General features: G+C 49.4%; 2 protein-coding genes across 2 annotated transcripts in view; one reads left to right on the forward strand and one right to left on the reverse strand.

Moving 5' to 3' along the window:
• The window catches only part of MRPL51 (mitochondrial ribosomal protein L51), a 156787-nt gene that overhangs the window by 50730 nt on the left and 87054 nt on the right, over nt 1–19003 (reverse strand). The gene's annotated exons all lie outside the window — the stretch shown is intronic.
• LOC309564137 (vesicle-associated membrane protein 3-like) overlaps nt 1–19003 on the forward strand; it is a gene marked incomplete at its 5' end in the record, with an annotated part of 28753 nt that overhangs the window by 2297 nt on the left and 7453 nt on the right. The window contains 3 exons of the mRNA XM_082268766.1: nt 1400–1508; nt 7728–7886; nt 14034–14085. Of these exons, the coding sequence (XP_082124892.1) occupies nt 1400–1508; nt 7728–7886; nt 14034–14085 (320 nt within the window). The remainder of the gene's footprint in view (nt 1–1399; nt 1509–7727; nt 7887–14033; nt 14086–19003) is intronic.

Genomic DNA, 19003 nt, shown 5'->3' on the forward strand with positions numbered 1-19003 from the left:
TGGGCACTGATGAGGCTGCACTGATGGGCACTGATATGCTTTATGTTAATATTGTTGAAGTTGTTGTTGTTACTATTTATTTTTGTAACTTTATTCTGCATAAAACATTTAACAGTTTCCTTTCATGAGATAATTTGCAAGGGTGTGTTTAGGGGCGGAGTTAAGGGTGGGGCAGGGTAGGGGTTGGGTGGGGCAACTGGCGGTGAGCAACTCTTAGGGCCTGGCTAGTAGCTTTGCCCTAAGCCCTGCAGTATATATATATATAAAGGTTTGGGTTTTCTAACACAATATCTTATATATATTTATTATTTTCTAATATATATTTAATATACGAAGTATTTACATTTTTTTAGAAAATTATTTTGAAGAATAAAAACCGGTCAGCAAAGCTGAAATCATCAAAAATAAAATATATTCATTTTTAAATATTGCCCCTGGGTGAGCACCCCCACTCCTCCACCTTGTCTTTGGAGGGCGCCATGTTTGTCATCCTGAGCTGGACCTCTGCTTTTGTGTATTTCATTTAAAAGAGGGATGGGGGATTAGTAGTTTCGGGGGAGGGGGGGGGTCGCTGAGTAGAGGTGAGGGAGATCAGTGATCATCCGCTCGTAGATCTCCCCTAGGGAGATCCCCTCCCCTAGTAAGAACCTGAAAGCAATGAGGATTTCGGCACTTCCAGCTTCGGCTGTCCCATTTCCTGGCTGCTGTGGCCGGGATAGAAGGTAACGCAATGACCAGATTTATTTTTTCCTTAAGGTCAGATGTTATTCATTCATAGAGATGGAGTCCATCAACAATGGGAGAGACATGCTTAGCAGAATCGGGTTACTTTGAGTTGATGATATTACCCTCTGCTCTGAGTATCCCAATCTAAAGCAGCCATTGCTGGTATGGGCGTAGAGACCCCAAATATGTATCCTGGGCCTCGATTCCCAGAGTCTGTGTGTTTCATGGAGACAATGCCAAATCCAATACAAGACCACTCCAAGGGTCCCCAGCATACACCCCACAAAGAATAGTGTTCCCCTAAAAGCCAGAGTCCATAGTCAGCAGGCAAGAGGTCACCCTGCAGTCCTCTGTCCTGGTTGGGTCAGTCACAGGGTGAATGAGGAAAGTACCGCATTATGGACACTAGATGGAGCTGATGATCATAACATTTATTTCCTATCGTTGTCAGCTCCATCTAGTGTCCATAAAGCGGTATTTTCCTGATTCATGCTGATTTTATAAATGAAGAACATCGAACCCGGAGAGAAATCTTGGCTAATAACATTGAAGTTCGCACAGAATGAAGGAACATGCCGTTTTATAGGACAGACTTTTTATAATTTCCCTGACTCCCATACACCTGGATCTGTGATTAATTATTTGTATATTAATACCTCTTTATATCCCGCAGGTCATCCACCGCCGATTCAAAGATTGTACCAGGCTCCGCCCCCAGCGAGCCCAGCTCCGATGTCTTCTCCTATCAGCGGATGGAGCTCACCCAGGCTCAGATAGACGAGGTGATTGGACAATCAGATTCTGACTTTGTAGCAAAAAGGTTAGAGAATTTAAAGTCCAAAGTCGGAGAAAAATCAGCAGGTGATAAATATTCCAACACTTCTATATTCAGCAGGCTTTTCACAGGGCCTGGGGGTGCAAATACCGGGGGGGGGGGGATAAATGTAACAATTCCACAGAATGCCGGGGTGGGGGCAGTGGTGTATTTAGGTTTTGTGCTGCCCTAGGCCTGACTAAGTTTGTGCACCCCCTAATTTAAATATGACCCACCCCTTCCTGTAAAGTCCACACCCCTTTCCGGTTAATGACCCGCCCTGTCATCTGTAAACCACAGACCACAACCACAGTCTATCGGTGCCCATCAGCATAGCCCTATCAGTTCCCATAAGTTCAGCCTCATTAGTGCCCATCAGTGCCGCATCATTACTGCCCATTAGTGCAGCCTTATCAGTGCAGCATATCAGTGTGGCCCCATCAGTGACCACCAGTGTAGCCTATCAGTGCCCATTAGTGCAGCCTATCATACCTTCAGGTAGCAGTATGACTGCTTTATGGGGGTGCCAGACTAATTTGCCTCCTGGACCCTGCCCCCTGGCCGAATTTGTCCCATAATACTGGCACTAAACTAAAAGTGTAGCGCAAGCCAGCAGGGACCCTTTTCGTGTGGAAGTCGAGAGGAGGCTGTTTTTTTCATGTGGTGTGCAGCTTTTTTGCTGCCCCCTGCAAAGTGCCGCCCTAGGCCTGAGCCTTGTTGGCCTAGGCCAAGATACAGCACTGGGTGGGGGGGGGGGAATAAATGTAACAATTCCACAGAATGCTGGGGGGGAGATAAAGTAATAATTACACAGAATGCGGGGGGGGGGGAGATAAATGTAACAATTCCACAGAATGGGGGGGGGAGATAAATGTAACAATTCCACAGAATGCTGGGGGGGGAGATAAATGTAACAATTCCACAGAATGCCGGAGGGGGGGTGGGAGATAAATGTAACAATTCCACAGAATGGGGGGAAAATAAATGTAACAATTCCACAGAACGCCGGGGGGGGGGGGATAAATGTAACAGTTCCACAGAATGCCGGGGGGGGGGAGATAAATGTAACAATTCCACAGAATGGCAGGAGGGGGGGAAAAATGTAACAATTCCATAGAATGAGGGGGGGGAGATAAATATAACAATTTCACAGAATGCCGGGGGGGGGGGGGTATAAATATACCAATTCCATAGAATGGGGGGGAGATAAATGTAACAATTCCACAGAATGCCGGGGGGGGGGGGAGCGATAAATGTAACCATCTCTACTACAGGATCCCTATTTCTCAATTCCCTCCAGCGTTCTCTAGAATAGTTACATTGTATCTCTTCTTACTCTGTAGTTATAGCTATTGTAAAGTCTCGTTTTTTTTCCTATAAAAACAACAAGCATGTTATACTTCCTCCTCTGGGCCCGGATCCTCCTCTTCTCAGGTCCCCCACTGGCTCTCCTGGCTCCTCCTCTTCTCTAGTCCTGTAACGGAACCGCCGACCCACACTGTGCTTGTGGGCTTCTGTCAGTATACGGCTTCCTCTAGTCTGGAATCTATAGAGATTCCAGCCGCCCCCCATACAAAACTAGCCTGAACTTAGCTTGTATGTGTCTGAAAACATCAACTCCTTTATTGAACAAGAAACAGACTTTTATACACTTGAGAAGTATGTCAGTCACTATATGAACAATGAGCCGAATATTTACCCAAAACCTCACACAATGGTGAGATAACGAGGTACAGCTGACTCATGGCTAATCCCATCTAGACAAGGTTATCATTAACATGCTAATTAACTCAGAGCACTTACACCAGCCTGGAGGACCAGACTGCCGGCAACAAGGCTAAAACAGCATACAATTCACATTATTATAAGTGTAAACACAGAACACCTTATTATACAGACAATAGGAAGAGACCCCAGTATCAGTCTGTCCGTCTCCTACATTGAAGTACATGGAATACACATCTAAAGCATTGCTTTGATTATTTAGGAGTCACAGACGTCATGGCAACAGTCTATAGGCCTCACAGTGTAAAGTGGGATTAAATCTTCATATTTCTTGAGATATATTGTTGATAAATATTACTCTCCCATTTGAGTAATCCAAACCATATTCTGTGTCCATGAAATCCATCATTTCCTCGGCCACCCTGTGCCCCCAATAGACACAGGGTGATCTACACATAAGAGGGGCCTAGGGGGCTGAGAGGGATTTCCCAACCTCTCTAAGGTAAGCTGGGTTCTATGGGCCCCCCAAACATAGTGACTCCCATCACATCTCTCCCCTTTCGGAAGGAGACTAACGCAGGAGGAGACCCCAAACGGGTTGACTTTGAAGTTAGTCCATAGTTCCCATCAAAAACACCTCACGTCCCTCTGAGCTCGCGCAGAAGCAAACGCATACACAAGTCGCGCCCACATATGTAAACGGTGTTCAAACCACACATGTGAGGTATCGGGGCGATCATTAGAGTGAGAGAAATAAATTCTATTACCAGACCTCCTCTGTAACTCTAAACTGGTCACCTGTAAAAAAAAATTCATGCGTCCCCTATGGAGATTTTTAAGTACCAATGTTTGTTGCTGATCCACGAACGTGTGCAATTTTGAAGTATGACATGTTGGGTATCTATTTACTTGGCGTAACATTATCTTTCACATTATGGGAAAAAAATTGGGCTAACTTTACTGTTTTCTTATTTTTTTAATTAAAAAGTATATTTTTGGCCCAAAAAAATGCGTTTGTAAGACTGCTGTGCAAATATGGTGTGATAAAAAAATATTGCAACGATCTCCATTTTATTCTCTAGAGTCTCTGCTAAATATATATATATAATGTTTGGGGGTTGTAAGTAATTTTCTAGCAAAAAAAATATTGATTTTAACTTGTAAACAACAAGTGTCAGAAATGGGTCCTTAAAGTGTAACTCCACTTTTGAGAAAAAACATTCCCCTCTGGGTGATCTCTGTACATTGCAGGGAATGTAACAAACTTTGTTGCAGATTCCTAACTTTTTTTATTCTGAAGAAATCATTGTTTGTTCCTCTGTGCTGAGTGGGTCTAATGGGAGTGGTTTCATAATTATCTGTGGCAGCTGCAGGGCTCTAATGAGGGAAGCTGCTGGGTCTGCATCCCTTTAGGGCACAGGTGTCAAACACAAGGCCCGCGGGCCGAATCCGGCCCTCCAGGCCATTTTATGTGGCCCTCACACCTCTCCTGCAGCTGCAGGAGAGCTCCAGTCCTCCTCCAGACCTTATACTTTCTGCTTTCCAGCAATGCCTCCAGCTTCTTCCCAGCAGGAGCACAAGGTGAAGGCGGGTGCACTGTGATGTAAGGGAGGGTGGGGCACTCAACTTCTGATGGTGGAGAGGCTCTTGACGTCTAGTCTTACAGATACAACCGGCCCTTTTTGAGGGCAATCATAATGCCAATGCGACCCTCGATTAAATTGAGTTTGACACCCCTGCTTTAGGGTGTTCCTATTGGGAGGATCTCACCGAAAATGACATTATTGTTGCAGGGGATGCCAGAAATCTGACTTGTTTCTTAGTGTAGACTTCTGGGAAAATCGTTGAGCCAATCACACAAGCAGGAAATGATGTTTCTGGGGGTGTGGTCAGTATACATTCTGTGTACAGAGCGCCTCCAGGTGGCCATATTGCATTTTCAGAAAATTGCAGCAGCTGTAGATTTTAAAGGAAAGATAATTTTTAATGATTTGTGTCACAATTTTATACGCTACATTGTTTTTTCTTTATTTGCTGATTTCTTTCCTCATGAAAGTTGAGTTATCCTTTAAGTGGTTAAAGGGCTTTTACAGGAAAAATACCTCAATATGGCCACTAGAGGGAGCTCATGATCATAGAAGATAATTTTATGACAAACAGATATTCCTGGTCCTTGTATGAATGGTTAGGACATGTGACCAGCGAAGGTTTCATACAGAGCTTGGTCTCATTTTGCCCTGCCAGGGGCAGACAAAGCTTGGATAAAAAAGGGGATTCACTCCAGAAATAAAGAGATTATTCTCCCGCTCTACAAGACTCTGGTCCGGCCACATCAGTATGCTGTCCAGTTCTGGGCACCGGTCCTCAGGAAGGATGTGCTGGAACTGGAGAAAGTCCAGAGAAGGGCAACAAAAATAATTAGGGGAATGGAGGACATCAGCTATGGGGAAAGACTACAAGCACTGAACTTATTCTCTCTGGAGAAGAGACGATTGAGGGGGGGATATGATATCAATGTACAAATACTGTACTGGTGACCCTAGCATAAGGAACAAACTATTCAGAGAAAGGAGATACAATAAGACACGTGGCCACTCACTAAAACTAGAGGAAAGGCGGTTTAACCTTAAAGTGCGCAAGGGGTTCTTCACTGTAAGAGCGGTAAGGATGTGGAATTCTCTTCCACAAGCAGTCGTATCAGCAGGGAGCATTGATAGTTTCAAAAAACTATTAGATGGACACCTTAAAGACCACAACATACAGGGGTATACAATGTACAACATACAGGGGGTATACAATGTACAACATACAGGGGGTATACAATGTACAACATACAGGGGGTATACAATGTACAACATACAGGGGGTATACAATGTACAACATACAGGGGTATACAATGTACAACATACAGGGGTATACAATGTACAACATACAGGGGTATACAATGTACAACATACAGGGGTATACAATGTACAACATACAGGGGGTATACAATGTACAACATACAGGGGGTATACAATGTACAACATACAGGGGTATACAATGTACAACATACAGGGGGTATACAATGTACAACATACAGGGGTATACAATGTACAACATACAGGGGTATACAATGTACAACATACAGGGGGTATACAATGTACAACATACAGGGGGTATACAATGTACAACATACAGGGGGTATACAATGTACAACATACAGGGGTATACAATGTACAACATACAGGGGTATACAATGTACAACATACAGGGGTATACAATGTACAACATACAGGGGGTATACAATGTACAACATACAGGGGTATACAATGTACAACATACAGGGGGTATACAATGTACAACATACAGGGGTATACAATGTACAACATACAGGGGTATACAATGTACAACATACAGGGGTATACAATGTACAACATACAGGGGTATACAATGTACAACATACAGGGGGTATACAATGTACAACATACAGGGGTATACAATGTACAACATACAGGGGTATACAATGTACAACATACAGGGGGTATACAATGTACAACATACAGGGGGTATACAATGTACAACATACAGGGGTATACAATGTACAACATACAGGGGTATACAATGTACAACATACAGGGGTATACAATGTACAACATACAGGGGGTATACAATGTACAACATACAGGGGTATACAATGTACAACATACAGGGGTATACAATGTATAACATACAGGGGTATACAATGTATAACATACAGGGGTATACAATGTATAACATACAGGGGTATACAATGTACAACATACAGGGGGTATACAATGTACAACATACAGGGGTATACAATGTATAACATACAGGGGTATACAATGTATAACATACAGGGGTATACAATGTACAACATACAGGGGTATACAATGTATAACATACAGGGGTATACAATGTATAACATACAGGGGTATACAATGTACAACATACAGGGGTATACAATGTACAACATACAGGGGGTATACAATGTACAACATACAGGGGGTATACAATGTACAACATACAGGGGTATACAATGTACAACATACAGGGGGTATACAATGTACAACATACAGGGGGTATACAATGTACAACATACAGGGGTATACAATGTACAACATACAGGGGGTATACAATGTACAACATACAGGGGTATACAATGTACAACATACAGGGGGTATACAATGTACAACATACAGGGGGTATACAATGTACAACATACAGGGGGTATACAATGTACAACATACAGGGGTATACAATGTACAACATACAGGGGGTATACAATGTACAACATACAGGGGTATACAATGTACAACATACAGGGGTATACAATGTAAGGTTAAAAGCAAACACACATCATAGGTTGAACTGGATGGACTGATGTCTTTTTTCAGCCTCACTAACTATGTAACTATGTAACTATGTACGATTCTGTTCATCTCTCTTTATACCCCGGCAGGTTCTGAGCATCATGAATACCAACGTGGATAAAGTTTTGGATAGAAATGGAAAAATTTCCACACTTGAAGCCACGGCGGAGGAACTTCACGCCGGAGCCAAACAGTTCCAGACCAACACCTCGGAGCTGCGGAGGAAACCGCTGTGGAAGAACAGCAAGGTGGGTGTCATGGGGGGTGATCTAGGAGGAAAGATTCGGGGGGTCATTTATAATGGAGATCCAATATATTCGCTCTCAGTTATACTTTGCTGTACTACAGCATACAGTGGACTGACCCATTCATAAAATGCACGCTGGGGTATCTCTCTGGAGCTCCGTGATTGGAGGAGAGCTGGTCAGGTGACAGACCATGTTACTGGACTTCCATGTTCTAATTCCACATCAGAGCTTACACCGGGCCTCCACCCCTCCCCCAGCTGACAATTGGCTGCATAAGTCTAAGCACTACTCTTGAGTTGGTACCTTATTTTATAGTCTGCATCAGGGGGAGGGTGGCTTCATTGCACATAGATCCTGTAGGGCATGGGTGATCAATCTGTGGCCCTCCAGCTGTTGCTGAACTACAATTCCCATCATGCCTCTGCCTTCGGGAGTCATGCTTGTACAGTTCCTAAAATTCCCCCATTTTCTCATGTTACACCCAGAAATGTATTTTATTGGGATTTTCTGTGATAGACGACACAAAGTGACCATAATTGTGAAGTGGAAGGAAAATGATAAATGATACAAATAAATCTGTGAAAAGTGTGGCTGCATTTGTATTCACCCCCTTTACTCTGATACCCCTAACTAAAATCTAGAGGAACCAATTGCCTTCAGAAGTCACCTAATTAGTAAATAGAGTCCACCTGTGTGTAATGTAATCTCAGTATAAATACAGCTGTTCTGTGAAGCCCTCAGAGGTTTGTTAGAGAACCTTAGTGAAAAAACAGCATCATGAAGGCCAAGGAACCCCCCAGACAGGTCAGAGATAAAGTTGTGGAGAAGTGTAAAGCAGGGTTAGGTTATAAAAAAATCTCCCAAGCTTTGACCATCTCACAGAGCGCTGATCAATCCATCATGGGAAAATGGAAAGAGTATGGCCCAACTGCAACCCTACCAAGACATGGCCGTCCACCTAAACTGACCGGCCGGGCCCCTACCAAGACATGGCCGTCCACCTAAACTGACCGGCCGGGCCCCTACCAAGACATGGCCGTCCACCTAAACTGACCGGCCGGGCCCCTACCAAGACATGGCCATCCACCTAAACTGACCGGCTGGGCCTCTACCAAGACATGGCCATCCACCTAAACTGACCGGCTGGGCCTCTACCAAGACATGGCCGTCCACCTAAACTGACCAGCCGGGCCCCTACCAAGACATGGCCATCCACCTAAACTGACCGGCTGGGCCCCTACCAAGACATGGCCGTCCACCTAAACTGACCGGCCGGGCCTCTATCAAGACATAGCCGTCCACCTAAACTGACCGGCTGGGCCCTTACCAAGACATGGCCGTCCACCTAAACTGACCGGCCGGGCCTCTACCAAGACATAGCCGTCCACCTAAACTGACCGGCCGGGCAAGGAGAGCATTCATCAGAAAAGCAGCCAAGAGCCCCATGGGAACTCTGGAGGAGCTGCAGAGATCCACAGCTCAGGTGGGAGAATCTGTCCACAGGACAACTATTAGTCCTGCGCTCCACAAATCTGCCCTTTATGGAAGAGTGAGAAGAAGAAAGCCATTGGTGGAAGAAAGCCATAAGAAGTCCTGTTTGCAGTTTGGGAGAAGCCATGTGGGGGAGGAGCAAACATGTGGGGGGAGGAGCTCTGCTCAGAGGAGACCAAAATTCCACTTTTTGGCCTAAAAGTAAAACGCTATGTGTGGGGGAAACTAACACTGCACATCACCCTGAACACACCATCCCCACTGTGAAACATGGTGGTGGCAGCTTCATGCTTTTCTTCAGCAGGGACAGGGAAGCTGGTCAGAGTTGATAGGAAGATGGATGGAGACAAATACAGGACAATCTTAGAAGAAAAGACTTGAGACTGGGGCGGAGGTTCCCCTTCCAGCAGGACAACGACCCGAAACATCCAGCCAGAGCTACAATGGAATGGTTTCATGTGTTAGAATGGCCCAGTCACAGTCCAGACCTAAATCACATTGAGAATCTGTGGCAAGACTTGAAAATTGCTGTTCACAGACGCTCTCCATCCAATCTGACAGAGATGAGATATTCTGCAGAGAAGAATGGGCAGAAATGTCCTCTCTAGATGTGCAAAGCTGGTAGAGACATCCAGGGCCGGCCTTAGGTGATCAGGCGCCTTGTGCGAGCTAATCCTGTGGCCCCACACCTAGCCCCCCTTACATCAGAGACCCCCCACATCAGAGAGCCCCCCTTACATTAGACCCCCCACAAAAATCCCCCTTACATCAGAGCCCCCCCCCCCCCACACAAAATGTGGGGAATTTTTAAGGGACTGTACAGGCATGACTCCAAAAGGCAGAGGCATGATGGGACTTGTAGTTCTACACCATCTGGAGGGCCACAGGTTGCTATAGAGAGAGGGTAACTGCCCCCATGTACATCAATCTGGACCAAGCATTGCACCCTGGGAGGAAGAGGAGGCGATCACAAGGACCCCCATACTTGGAAGCACCGGGTATTTTTCGAGGATTAAGGGCTCTTTCACACGGTGAATCACTTTTCAGAGGGTAGTATAGCAGCGGCTGACAGGCGTTAAGGAGGCAGATTTATGAAAATTCCTCGCTTTGGCTCGCAGCTGCAGAGTTCTCCTACCTCAACTGGGCCACCTGACCAACTTTGCAGGCCGAGTAAAAATTGTTGCAAAGTAAAAGCATAGCAGTCGCTGCATGTGTACAGCCAGTGGCAGCTGGTGCTCAAAATTTTTTGGGGGGGCGCAAAAAGAAAAATGTAATAGGTATTGCTTCGCGGCAAAAAACGCGGTAAAAAATTGTGTGACTTTGAGGTCATGGTACAGGCATGGCACAGGCATGGCAAAGATGATGGTATAGGCATGGCACAGGTGATGGTACAGGCATGGCACAGGTGATGGTACAGGCATGGCACAGGTCATGGTACAGGCATGGCACAGGTGATGGTACAGGCATGGCACAGGTCATGGTACAGGCATGGCACAGGTAATGGTACAGGCATGGCACAGGCATGGCACAGGTGATGGTACAGGCATGGCACAGGTGATGGTACAGGCATGGCACAGATGATGGTATAGGCATGGCACAGGTGATGGTACAGGCATGGCACAGGTCATGGTACAGGCATGGCACAGGCATGGCACAGATGATGGTATAGGCATGGCACAGGTCATGGTACAGGCATGGCACAGGTCATGGTACAGGCATGGCACAGGCATGGCACAGATGATGGTATAGGCATGGCACAGGTCATGGTACAGGCATGGCACAGGTCATGGTACAGGCATGGCACAGGTCATGGTACAGGCATGGCACAGTCACAGTCATGTCACTTACCTGCTCTTGGGCTGGCTCACTCGACCGGACCGACTGCTGTGCTGTGGGCTGCTGAAGACGGCTGTGCTGTGGGCTTCCCGTCCGCCGCTGCTCCTCCTCGCTCTGATGGTGGGCGGGAAGGTGAGGACGGTGAGTGACTGACGCATGCACCGCCCCCACGCGATGTCAGCCGGGATGTCCTGAATGATTGGTCCAGGCTGGAGTCTGGACCAATCACAGCCAGGACAGGACTAGTGGGGAGTGTTGCTCTGCGCCCCGGTGACACCCAGAACGGCTGCCAATTGACGCCTCTGCCTGGCAGCACGTGGGTTGCCAAACCCCACCCCCCCCCCATTGGCAGTAATAGGACCGGTGCCCCTAGTGGGCTTTAATTTGAATTTTTTTTTCTTTCAGCTGCTGATTGGGGGGGCGGCGCCCCTGTGCCCCCCTATAAACCGGCCGCCACTGTATACAGCCCTGGCCAGCTGTAATGTTAGAATTTAGGTGGGCAGTAAAATGGAGGATCAACCGACTCTTTTTTCTGCCCCGCCACTCATGTGAAAGGTCACCATCTTTGGATGTCCTATCATGAGAATCTATCACTTGAATGAACAAAGTTGCACACTCTATTTAAAGCCTATCTCCTGATAAATTCAAGGCCGCCCCACCCCCACCCCCAGAACCTCTCAGCAGTCTTCATGCTGTTAGTGGCCATGTTATTGTTAGGCAAAAGGAAGTAGCAAAATCCCATTGAGTTGTTCCTTTTCCTATTTCTCCTTACTTGGTGAAAAGCCCGTCTACAGAGCTCAATAGCTCCAGCTAAAATAGATTTGTGACAAACTGAAACCCCTACTGGGAGTCTCCACTAAACTAGAGCTTCCTCCACTCTGAAACCAGAATATAGCAACTTCATGGTCAGCCAGGAACTCAGGGAAGTGATATAACCCCCTTGGGGAAAAGGTTTCTGGTAACCATAAGAGGGGGGGGTCTCCTTAGTCCTAGATCCATAGTCAGTGGGTAGAAAGCTTGCCCCCAGGCCCCTTCAGGAGCCCAAGCCATGGTGGTTTCTATGCCAAGATTGTCACATACATGGTTGGAAGCCGAAGAGAAGAGAGGGCTTCCCTTGTGGCTGGTCCAAGCACCCCTGGAGTGCAAGGTTCAAAGGACCATGGGTGCAGATAGACCCGTTTGCTGGTGGTTGCTCCTGGAAGCGTCCATCTGGGTAATTCTCAGACAGGTAGGTTAGGACATCAGCAGGAACACGGGGCACCCTTTGGGAGAGCAGGTCAGGCCCAGGAAGTTGCCGACACCCGCAGTAGATGAAGGTGGTGCAGAATCACACCAGCAGGGAGTTTTTTCCACCCTGGAAGGTCGCAACCAGAGATCAGGAAATCCAGGGACAAGTCAAGGTCACAACCAGAGATCAGGAAATCCAGGGACAGGCTGACGTCTCAACCATAGATCAGGCAGAGTTTAGGAAATCCAGGGACAGGCTGAGGTCACAACCAGAGATCAGGCAGAGATCAGGAATTCCAGGGACAAGCTGAGGTCACAACCAGCTGAAGATCATCCAGAAATTTTCATTCACGCACCAACGTGCACGCTACACCCGCACAGTTAGGTGTACCCGCACAGTTGGACGTACCCGCACAGTTGGGTGTAACCGCACAGTTGGGTGTACCCGCATGGTTGGGTGTACCCGCACAGTTGGGTGTAACCGCACAGTTGGGCGTACCCGCACAGTTGGGCGTACACGCACAGTTGGGTGTACCCGCACAGTTGGGCGTACACGCACAGTTGGGTGTACCCGCACAGTTGGGTGTACCCGCACAGTTGGGCGTACCCGCACAGTTGGGCGTACACGCACAGTTGGGTGTACCCGCACAGTTGGGCGTACACGCACAGTTGGGTGTACCCGCACAGTTGGGTGTAACCGCACAGTTGGGTGTACCCGCACAGTTGGGTGTAACCGCACAGTTGGGTGTACCCGCACAGTTGGGTGTAACCGCACGGTTGGGTGTACCCGCACGGTTGGGTGTACCCGCACAGTTGGGCGTACACGCACGGTTGGGTGTACCCGCACGGTTGGGTGTACCCGCACAGTTGGGCATACACGCACAGTTGGGTGTAACCGCACAGTTGGGCGTACCCGCACGGTTGGGTGTACCTGTACAGTTGGGTGTAACCGCACGGTTGGGCGTACCCGCACGGTTGGGTGTACCCGCAGTAGTTGGGCGTACCTGCACAGTTGGGCGTACCCGCACAGTTGGGTGTACCCGCAGTAGTTGGGCGTACCCGCACAGTTGGGTGTACCCGCACGGTTGGGCGTACCCGCACAGTTGGGCTTACCCGCACAGTTGGGCGTACCTGCACGGTTGGGTGTACCCGCACGTTGGGTGTACCCGCACAGTTGGGTGTACCCGCAGTAGTTGGGCGTACCCGCACAGTTGGGCGTACCCGCACAGTTGGGTGTACCCGCAGTAGTTGGGCGTACCCGCACAGTTGGGTGTACCCGCACGGTTGGGCGTACCCGCACAGTTGGGCTTACCCGCACAGTTGGGCGTACCTGCACGGTTGGGTGTACCCGCACGTTGGGTGTACCCGCACAGTTAGGTGTACCCGCACAGCACACAGGCGGAAGTGGCTGGCCTGCATATTGGCGCTCCTCTGTTCTGGGAAGACACAGAAAAATGTAAAGCAACAATTAAAAAATGTATTTGAAAAAATGAGAAAAAAATTCACACAAAACCAAAATAACCCTAAAATTTCCTCTACAGGAAGATATTGGGAACTTCTAACCCACATGGCATTCTTTTTTTCTGCCCCCAGCTGCTGGTTGCCGTCGGTTTGCTCGGTATCGCCATGGTGATTGTGACGGTTGGTGAGTATTATGGGAAAATCAAATACAGAGGAAATGATAGAAAAGTAATAGAACTTCTGTGATGGAAATGATCTCATGTCTATAGATAGTCCATGGACTGCACTGGGGAGAAAGGGAAACCACATTTCTATTGGCTTTCCCCCCCCCCCCAGTACAGTCTTGCTGCTCCTTAGACCCCCCCCCCCCCACCCTGGACAGGGACCCCCCCAACAACCTCAGCGTTCCCATTAAAGCTGAAAAAAACAATTGTGGGCTGTTTGCTGTGTAAAGGGCCCCTCTCCATGACACCCTTTGTTTGCCCGCTGCCCCATTTCTTTCTTTAATTTGGCCCCACAGTAATGTAAATGCCAAACGTCCAGCACTGAGACCCTCTATTTATATACAGTATCTGACAAAAGTAAGTACACCCCTCCCATGTGACAACACTGAAGAAATGAGACTTTGCTACAATGTAAAGTAGTGAGTGTACAGCTTGTATAACAGTGTAAATTTACTGTCCCCTCAAAATAACTCAACACAAAGCCATTAATGTCTAAACCGCTGGCAACAAAAGTCAGTACACCCCTAAGTGACAACACACAGCCATTAATGTCAAAACTGCTGGCAACAAAAGTCAGTACACCCCTAAGTGACAACACACAGCCATTAATGTCTAAACCACTGGCAACAAAAGTCAGTACACCCCTAAGTGACAACACACAGTCATTAATGTCTAAACCGCTGGCAACAAAAGTCAGTACACCCCTAAGTGACAATGTCCAAATTGGGCCCAATTAGCCATTTCCCCTCCCCGGTGTCATGTGACTCGTTAGTGTTACAAGGTCTCAGGTGTGAATGGGGAGCAGGTGTGTTAAATTTGGTGTTATCGCTCTCACTCTCTTACTGGTCACTGGAAGTTCAACATGGCACCTCATGGCAATGAACTCTCTGAGGCAGGGGCGTACCGTGGAGTTGGCCAAAACGGCGCCTGCCAGGGGCGCAGGCCGAGGGGGGGGTGGGCGCAAAATCACTGGCAGTGTAGTGTAGCAGACGCAGTGACTTACCGCTCCTCCATTCAGCCTGCGCCCCCCGGCGGCCGGCGCCACCCCCGCTCCCATCCCGGAAGCCGCCTGGAGCTCTCTGTGTGTCCAAGGCCAGGCAGGAGATGACAGTATTCACCGTCACTGGAATTTAAAGACAGATAAGTAATGGTTTGGATTGCTTCATATTTGCCAGCAATATCTCCATATAGAAATATAAATATTTATTCCCATTTGCCATGAAATCTGTAATTCCTAAATGCTGTGTATATTACATATCTTTCAATGCCAGACAGGTATTCCTTTTGTTGTGTATTGGGAGGGAATCTGGATTGCCCTGTCTCATTGTTAAGTGTTAATGACCTCCCATTGTTCCGTCTGTCTGCCTTAAGAGAAACGTATTATGGGATGTATATAGGAATGTGGAATGGATGCTAAGGGGGAGGGGGGATTGTCCCACATTGTATATTTTGTAGACTGTATGAGAGTGTAAAACTCTGTTCCTATTGGATGGTGAATGTTATGTCCAGTCTTCAACAAGGTCCATCTGGGCGGTAACCTTGTGGGTGAAAACTGTATATAAGTCTTGTTCAATAAAGTTGTTCTAGAGTTACTTCACCCTCAATCTAGAGTTCTGTCTCTCATTGGGGGAATCATCTACAAGGGATTGCTATGTCCTCCATACTCCCTTGGATAATCACTAAACTCTTGTAAGAGCTTGTGTAAGAGCTTGTTCTGCTGCACTCTCTGGGGAAAGAGAGGTTCACCCGCAGGAACCTGGAGCCTTGTCGTAGGTCCAGGTTGGGTAGGAGATGCCAAGACCCTAACCAAGCTGCGGCGGTTCGTGGGGTCTGAAGTGGTTACGGTGTCTGGTGGAGTGCTTGGAGCCCCTCAGGAAGCACTAGGAGCATCCGTCAACTGAGGTACCCAGTACAGGGGTGTCCTGTTCCGTTACAGTGTCGGAGCTCGGAGCTTGGTGCGATGGGCAGCTCCCCTCGTCACAGGGGACATGACCTCATCAGTCGACTCCTAGGCAGCTCCAGGCTGGTGGATGAATGCACTCTCTCTCTACAGTGACAGAAGGCCTGGCTGGCTCTCAGGTACCAGAAGCATTCTCTCCTTCACCCCCTCTCTCCCTGTCACCCCCTCTCTCCCTGTAACCCCCCACTCTTCCTGTCACTCTCCCTGTCACCCCCCTCTATCCCTGTCACCCCCCTCTCTCCCTGTCACCCTCCCTGTCACCCCCTCTCTTCCTGTCACCCCCCGTTTCTCCCTGTCACCCTCCCTGTCACCCCTATCTCTCCCTTTCACCCCCCTCTCTCCCTGTCACCCTCCCTGTCACCCCCTCTCTCCCTGTCACCCTCCCTGTCACCCCCCTCTCTCCCTGTCACCCTCCCTGTCACTCCCCCTCTCTTCCTGTCATCCTCCCTGTCACCCCCCTCTCTCCCTGTCATCTTCCCTGTCATCCTCCCTGTCACCCCCCCTCTATCTCCCTGTCACCCCCCTCTTTCCCTGTCATCCCCCTCTCTCTCCATGTCACCCCCTCTCTCTCCCTGTCACCCCCTCTCTCTCCCTGTCATCCCCCTCTCTCCCTGTCACCCCTTCTCTCCCTGTAACCCCCCCACTCTCCCTGTCACCCTCCCTGTCACCCCCTCTCTCTCCCTGTCATCCCCCTCTCTCCCTGTCACCCCTTCTCTCCCTGTAACCCCCCCACTCTCCCTGTCACCCTCCCTGTCACCCCCTCTCTCTCCCTGTCACCCTCCCTGTCACCCCCCTCTCTCCCTGTCACCCTCCCTGTCACCCCCTCTCTCCCTGTCACCCCCTCTCTCCCTGTCACCCTCCCTGTCACCCCCTCTCTCCCGGTCAGCCTCACTGTCACCCCCCTATCTCCCTGTCATCCGCTCTCTCCCTGTCACCCTCCCTGTCACCCCCTCCCTCCCTGTCACCCCCTCTCTCCCTGTCACCCTCCCTGTCACCCCCCTCTCTCTCTCCCTGTCACCCCCTCTCTCTCTCCCTGTCACCCCCCTCTCTCTCTCCCTGTCACCCCCTCTCTCTCCCTGTCTTCCCCCTCTCTCCCTGTCACCCCCCTCTCTTCCTGTCACCCTCCCTGTCACCCCCCCTCTCTCCCTGTCACCCCCCTCTCTCCCTGTCATCCCCCCTCTCTCCCTGTCAAATCCCTCTCTCCCTGTCACCCTCCCTGTCACCCCCCTCTCTCCCTGTCACCCTCCCTGTCACCCCCCTCTCTCCCTGTCACCCCCCTCTCTCTCCCTGTCACCCCCCCACTCTCCCTGTCACCCTCCCTGTCACCCCCTCTCTCTCCCTGTCACCCTCCCTGTCACCCCCCTCTCTCCCTGTCACCCTCCCTGTCACCCCCTCTCTCCCTGTCACCCTCCCTGTCACCCCCCTCTCTCCCGGTCAGCCTCACTGTCACCCCCCTATCTCCCTGTCATCCGCTCTCTCCCTGTCACCCTCCCTGTCACCCCCCTCTCTCCCTGTCACCCTCCCTGTCACCCCCCTCTCTCTCTCCCTGTCACCCCCTCTCTCTCTCCCTGTCACCCCCCTCTCTCTCTCCCTGTCACCCCCTCTCTCTCCCTGTCTTCCCCCTCTCTCCCTGTCACCCCCCTCTCTTCCTGTCACCCTCCCTGTCACCCCCCCTCTCTCCCTGTCACCCCCCTCTCTCCCTGTCATCCCCCCTCTCTCCCTGTCAAATCCCTCTCTCCCTGTCACCCTCCCTGTCACCCCCCTCTCTCCCTGTCACCCTCCCTGTCACCCCCCTCTCTCCCTGTCACCCCCCTCTCTCTCCCTGTCCCCCCTCTCTTTCCCTGTCACCCCTTCCTTCTCTCTCTCTCTTTCTCTCTCTCTGTCTCTCCCTTCTTTCTCTCTATTTCTCTCTCTCTTTCACCCCCTTCCTTCTCTCTCCTCTCTTTGTCACCCACTTCTCTCTCTCTGTCACCCCCTACTCTCTCTTTGTCACCCCCTCTCTCTGAACCCCCCCCCGTCTCTCTCTGTCAAACCCTATCTCTCTTGGGGGGGCGCTGATACAGCTTTTCGCCAAGGGTGCTGGAGACCCTAGGTACGCCTCTGCTCTGAGGATCTGAAAAAAGAATTGTTGCTCTACATAAAGATGGCCTAGGCTATAAGAAGATTGCCAAGACCCTGAAACTGAGCTGCAGCACAGTGGCCAAGACCATACAGTGGTTTACCAGGACAAGTTCCACTCAGAACAGGCCTTGCCATTGTCGGTCAAAGAAGTTGAGTGCCGTGCTCAGCGTCATATCCAGAGGTTGTCTATGGGAAATAGACGTAGGAGTGCTGCCAGCATTGCTGCAGAGGTTGAAGGGGTGGGGGAGGGGTCAGCCTGTCAGTGCTCAGACCATACGCCGCACACTGCATCAACTTGATCTGCATGGCTGTCGTCCCAGAAGGAAGCCTCTTCTAAAGATGATGGACAAGAAAGGCTGGCAACCAGTTTGCTGAAGACAAGCAGACTAAGGACATGGATTACTGGAACCATCTCCTGTGCTCTGATGAGACCAAGATAAACTTATTTGGTGTCAGGCGTGTGTGGGGGCAACCAGGTGAGGAGTACAAAGACAAGTGTGTCTTCCTACAGTCAAGCATGGTGGTGGGAGTGTCATGGTCTGGGGCTGCATGAGTGCTGCCGGCACTGGGGAGCTACAGATCATTGAGGGAACCATGAATGCCAACATGTACTGTGACATACTGAAGCAGAGCATGATCCCCTCCCTTCAGAGACTGGGGGGCAGGGCAATATTCCAACATAACGACCCCAAACGCCTCCAAGATGATCACTGCCTTGCTAAAGAAGCTGAGGGTAAAGGTGATGGACTGGCCAAGCGTCTCCAGACCTAAACCCTATTGAGCATCTGTGGGGATCC

Source organism: Pelophylax lessonae (genome assembly GCF_965119305.1).
Source record: "Pelophylax lessonae genome assembly, chromosome: 9".
Classification (NCBI taxonomy): domain Eukaryota; kingdom Metazoa; phylum Chordata; class Amphibia; order Anura; family Ranidae; genus Pelophylax; species Pelophylax lessonae.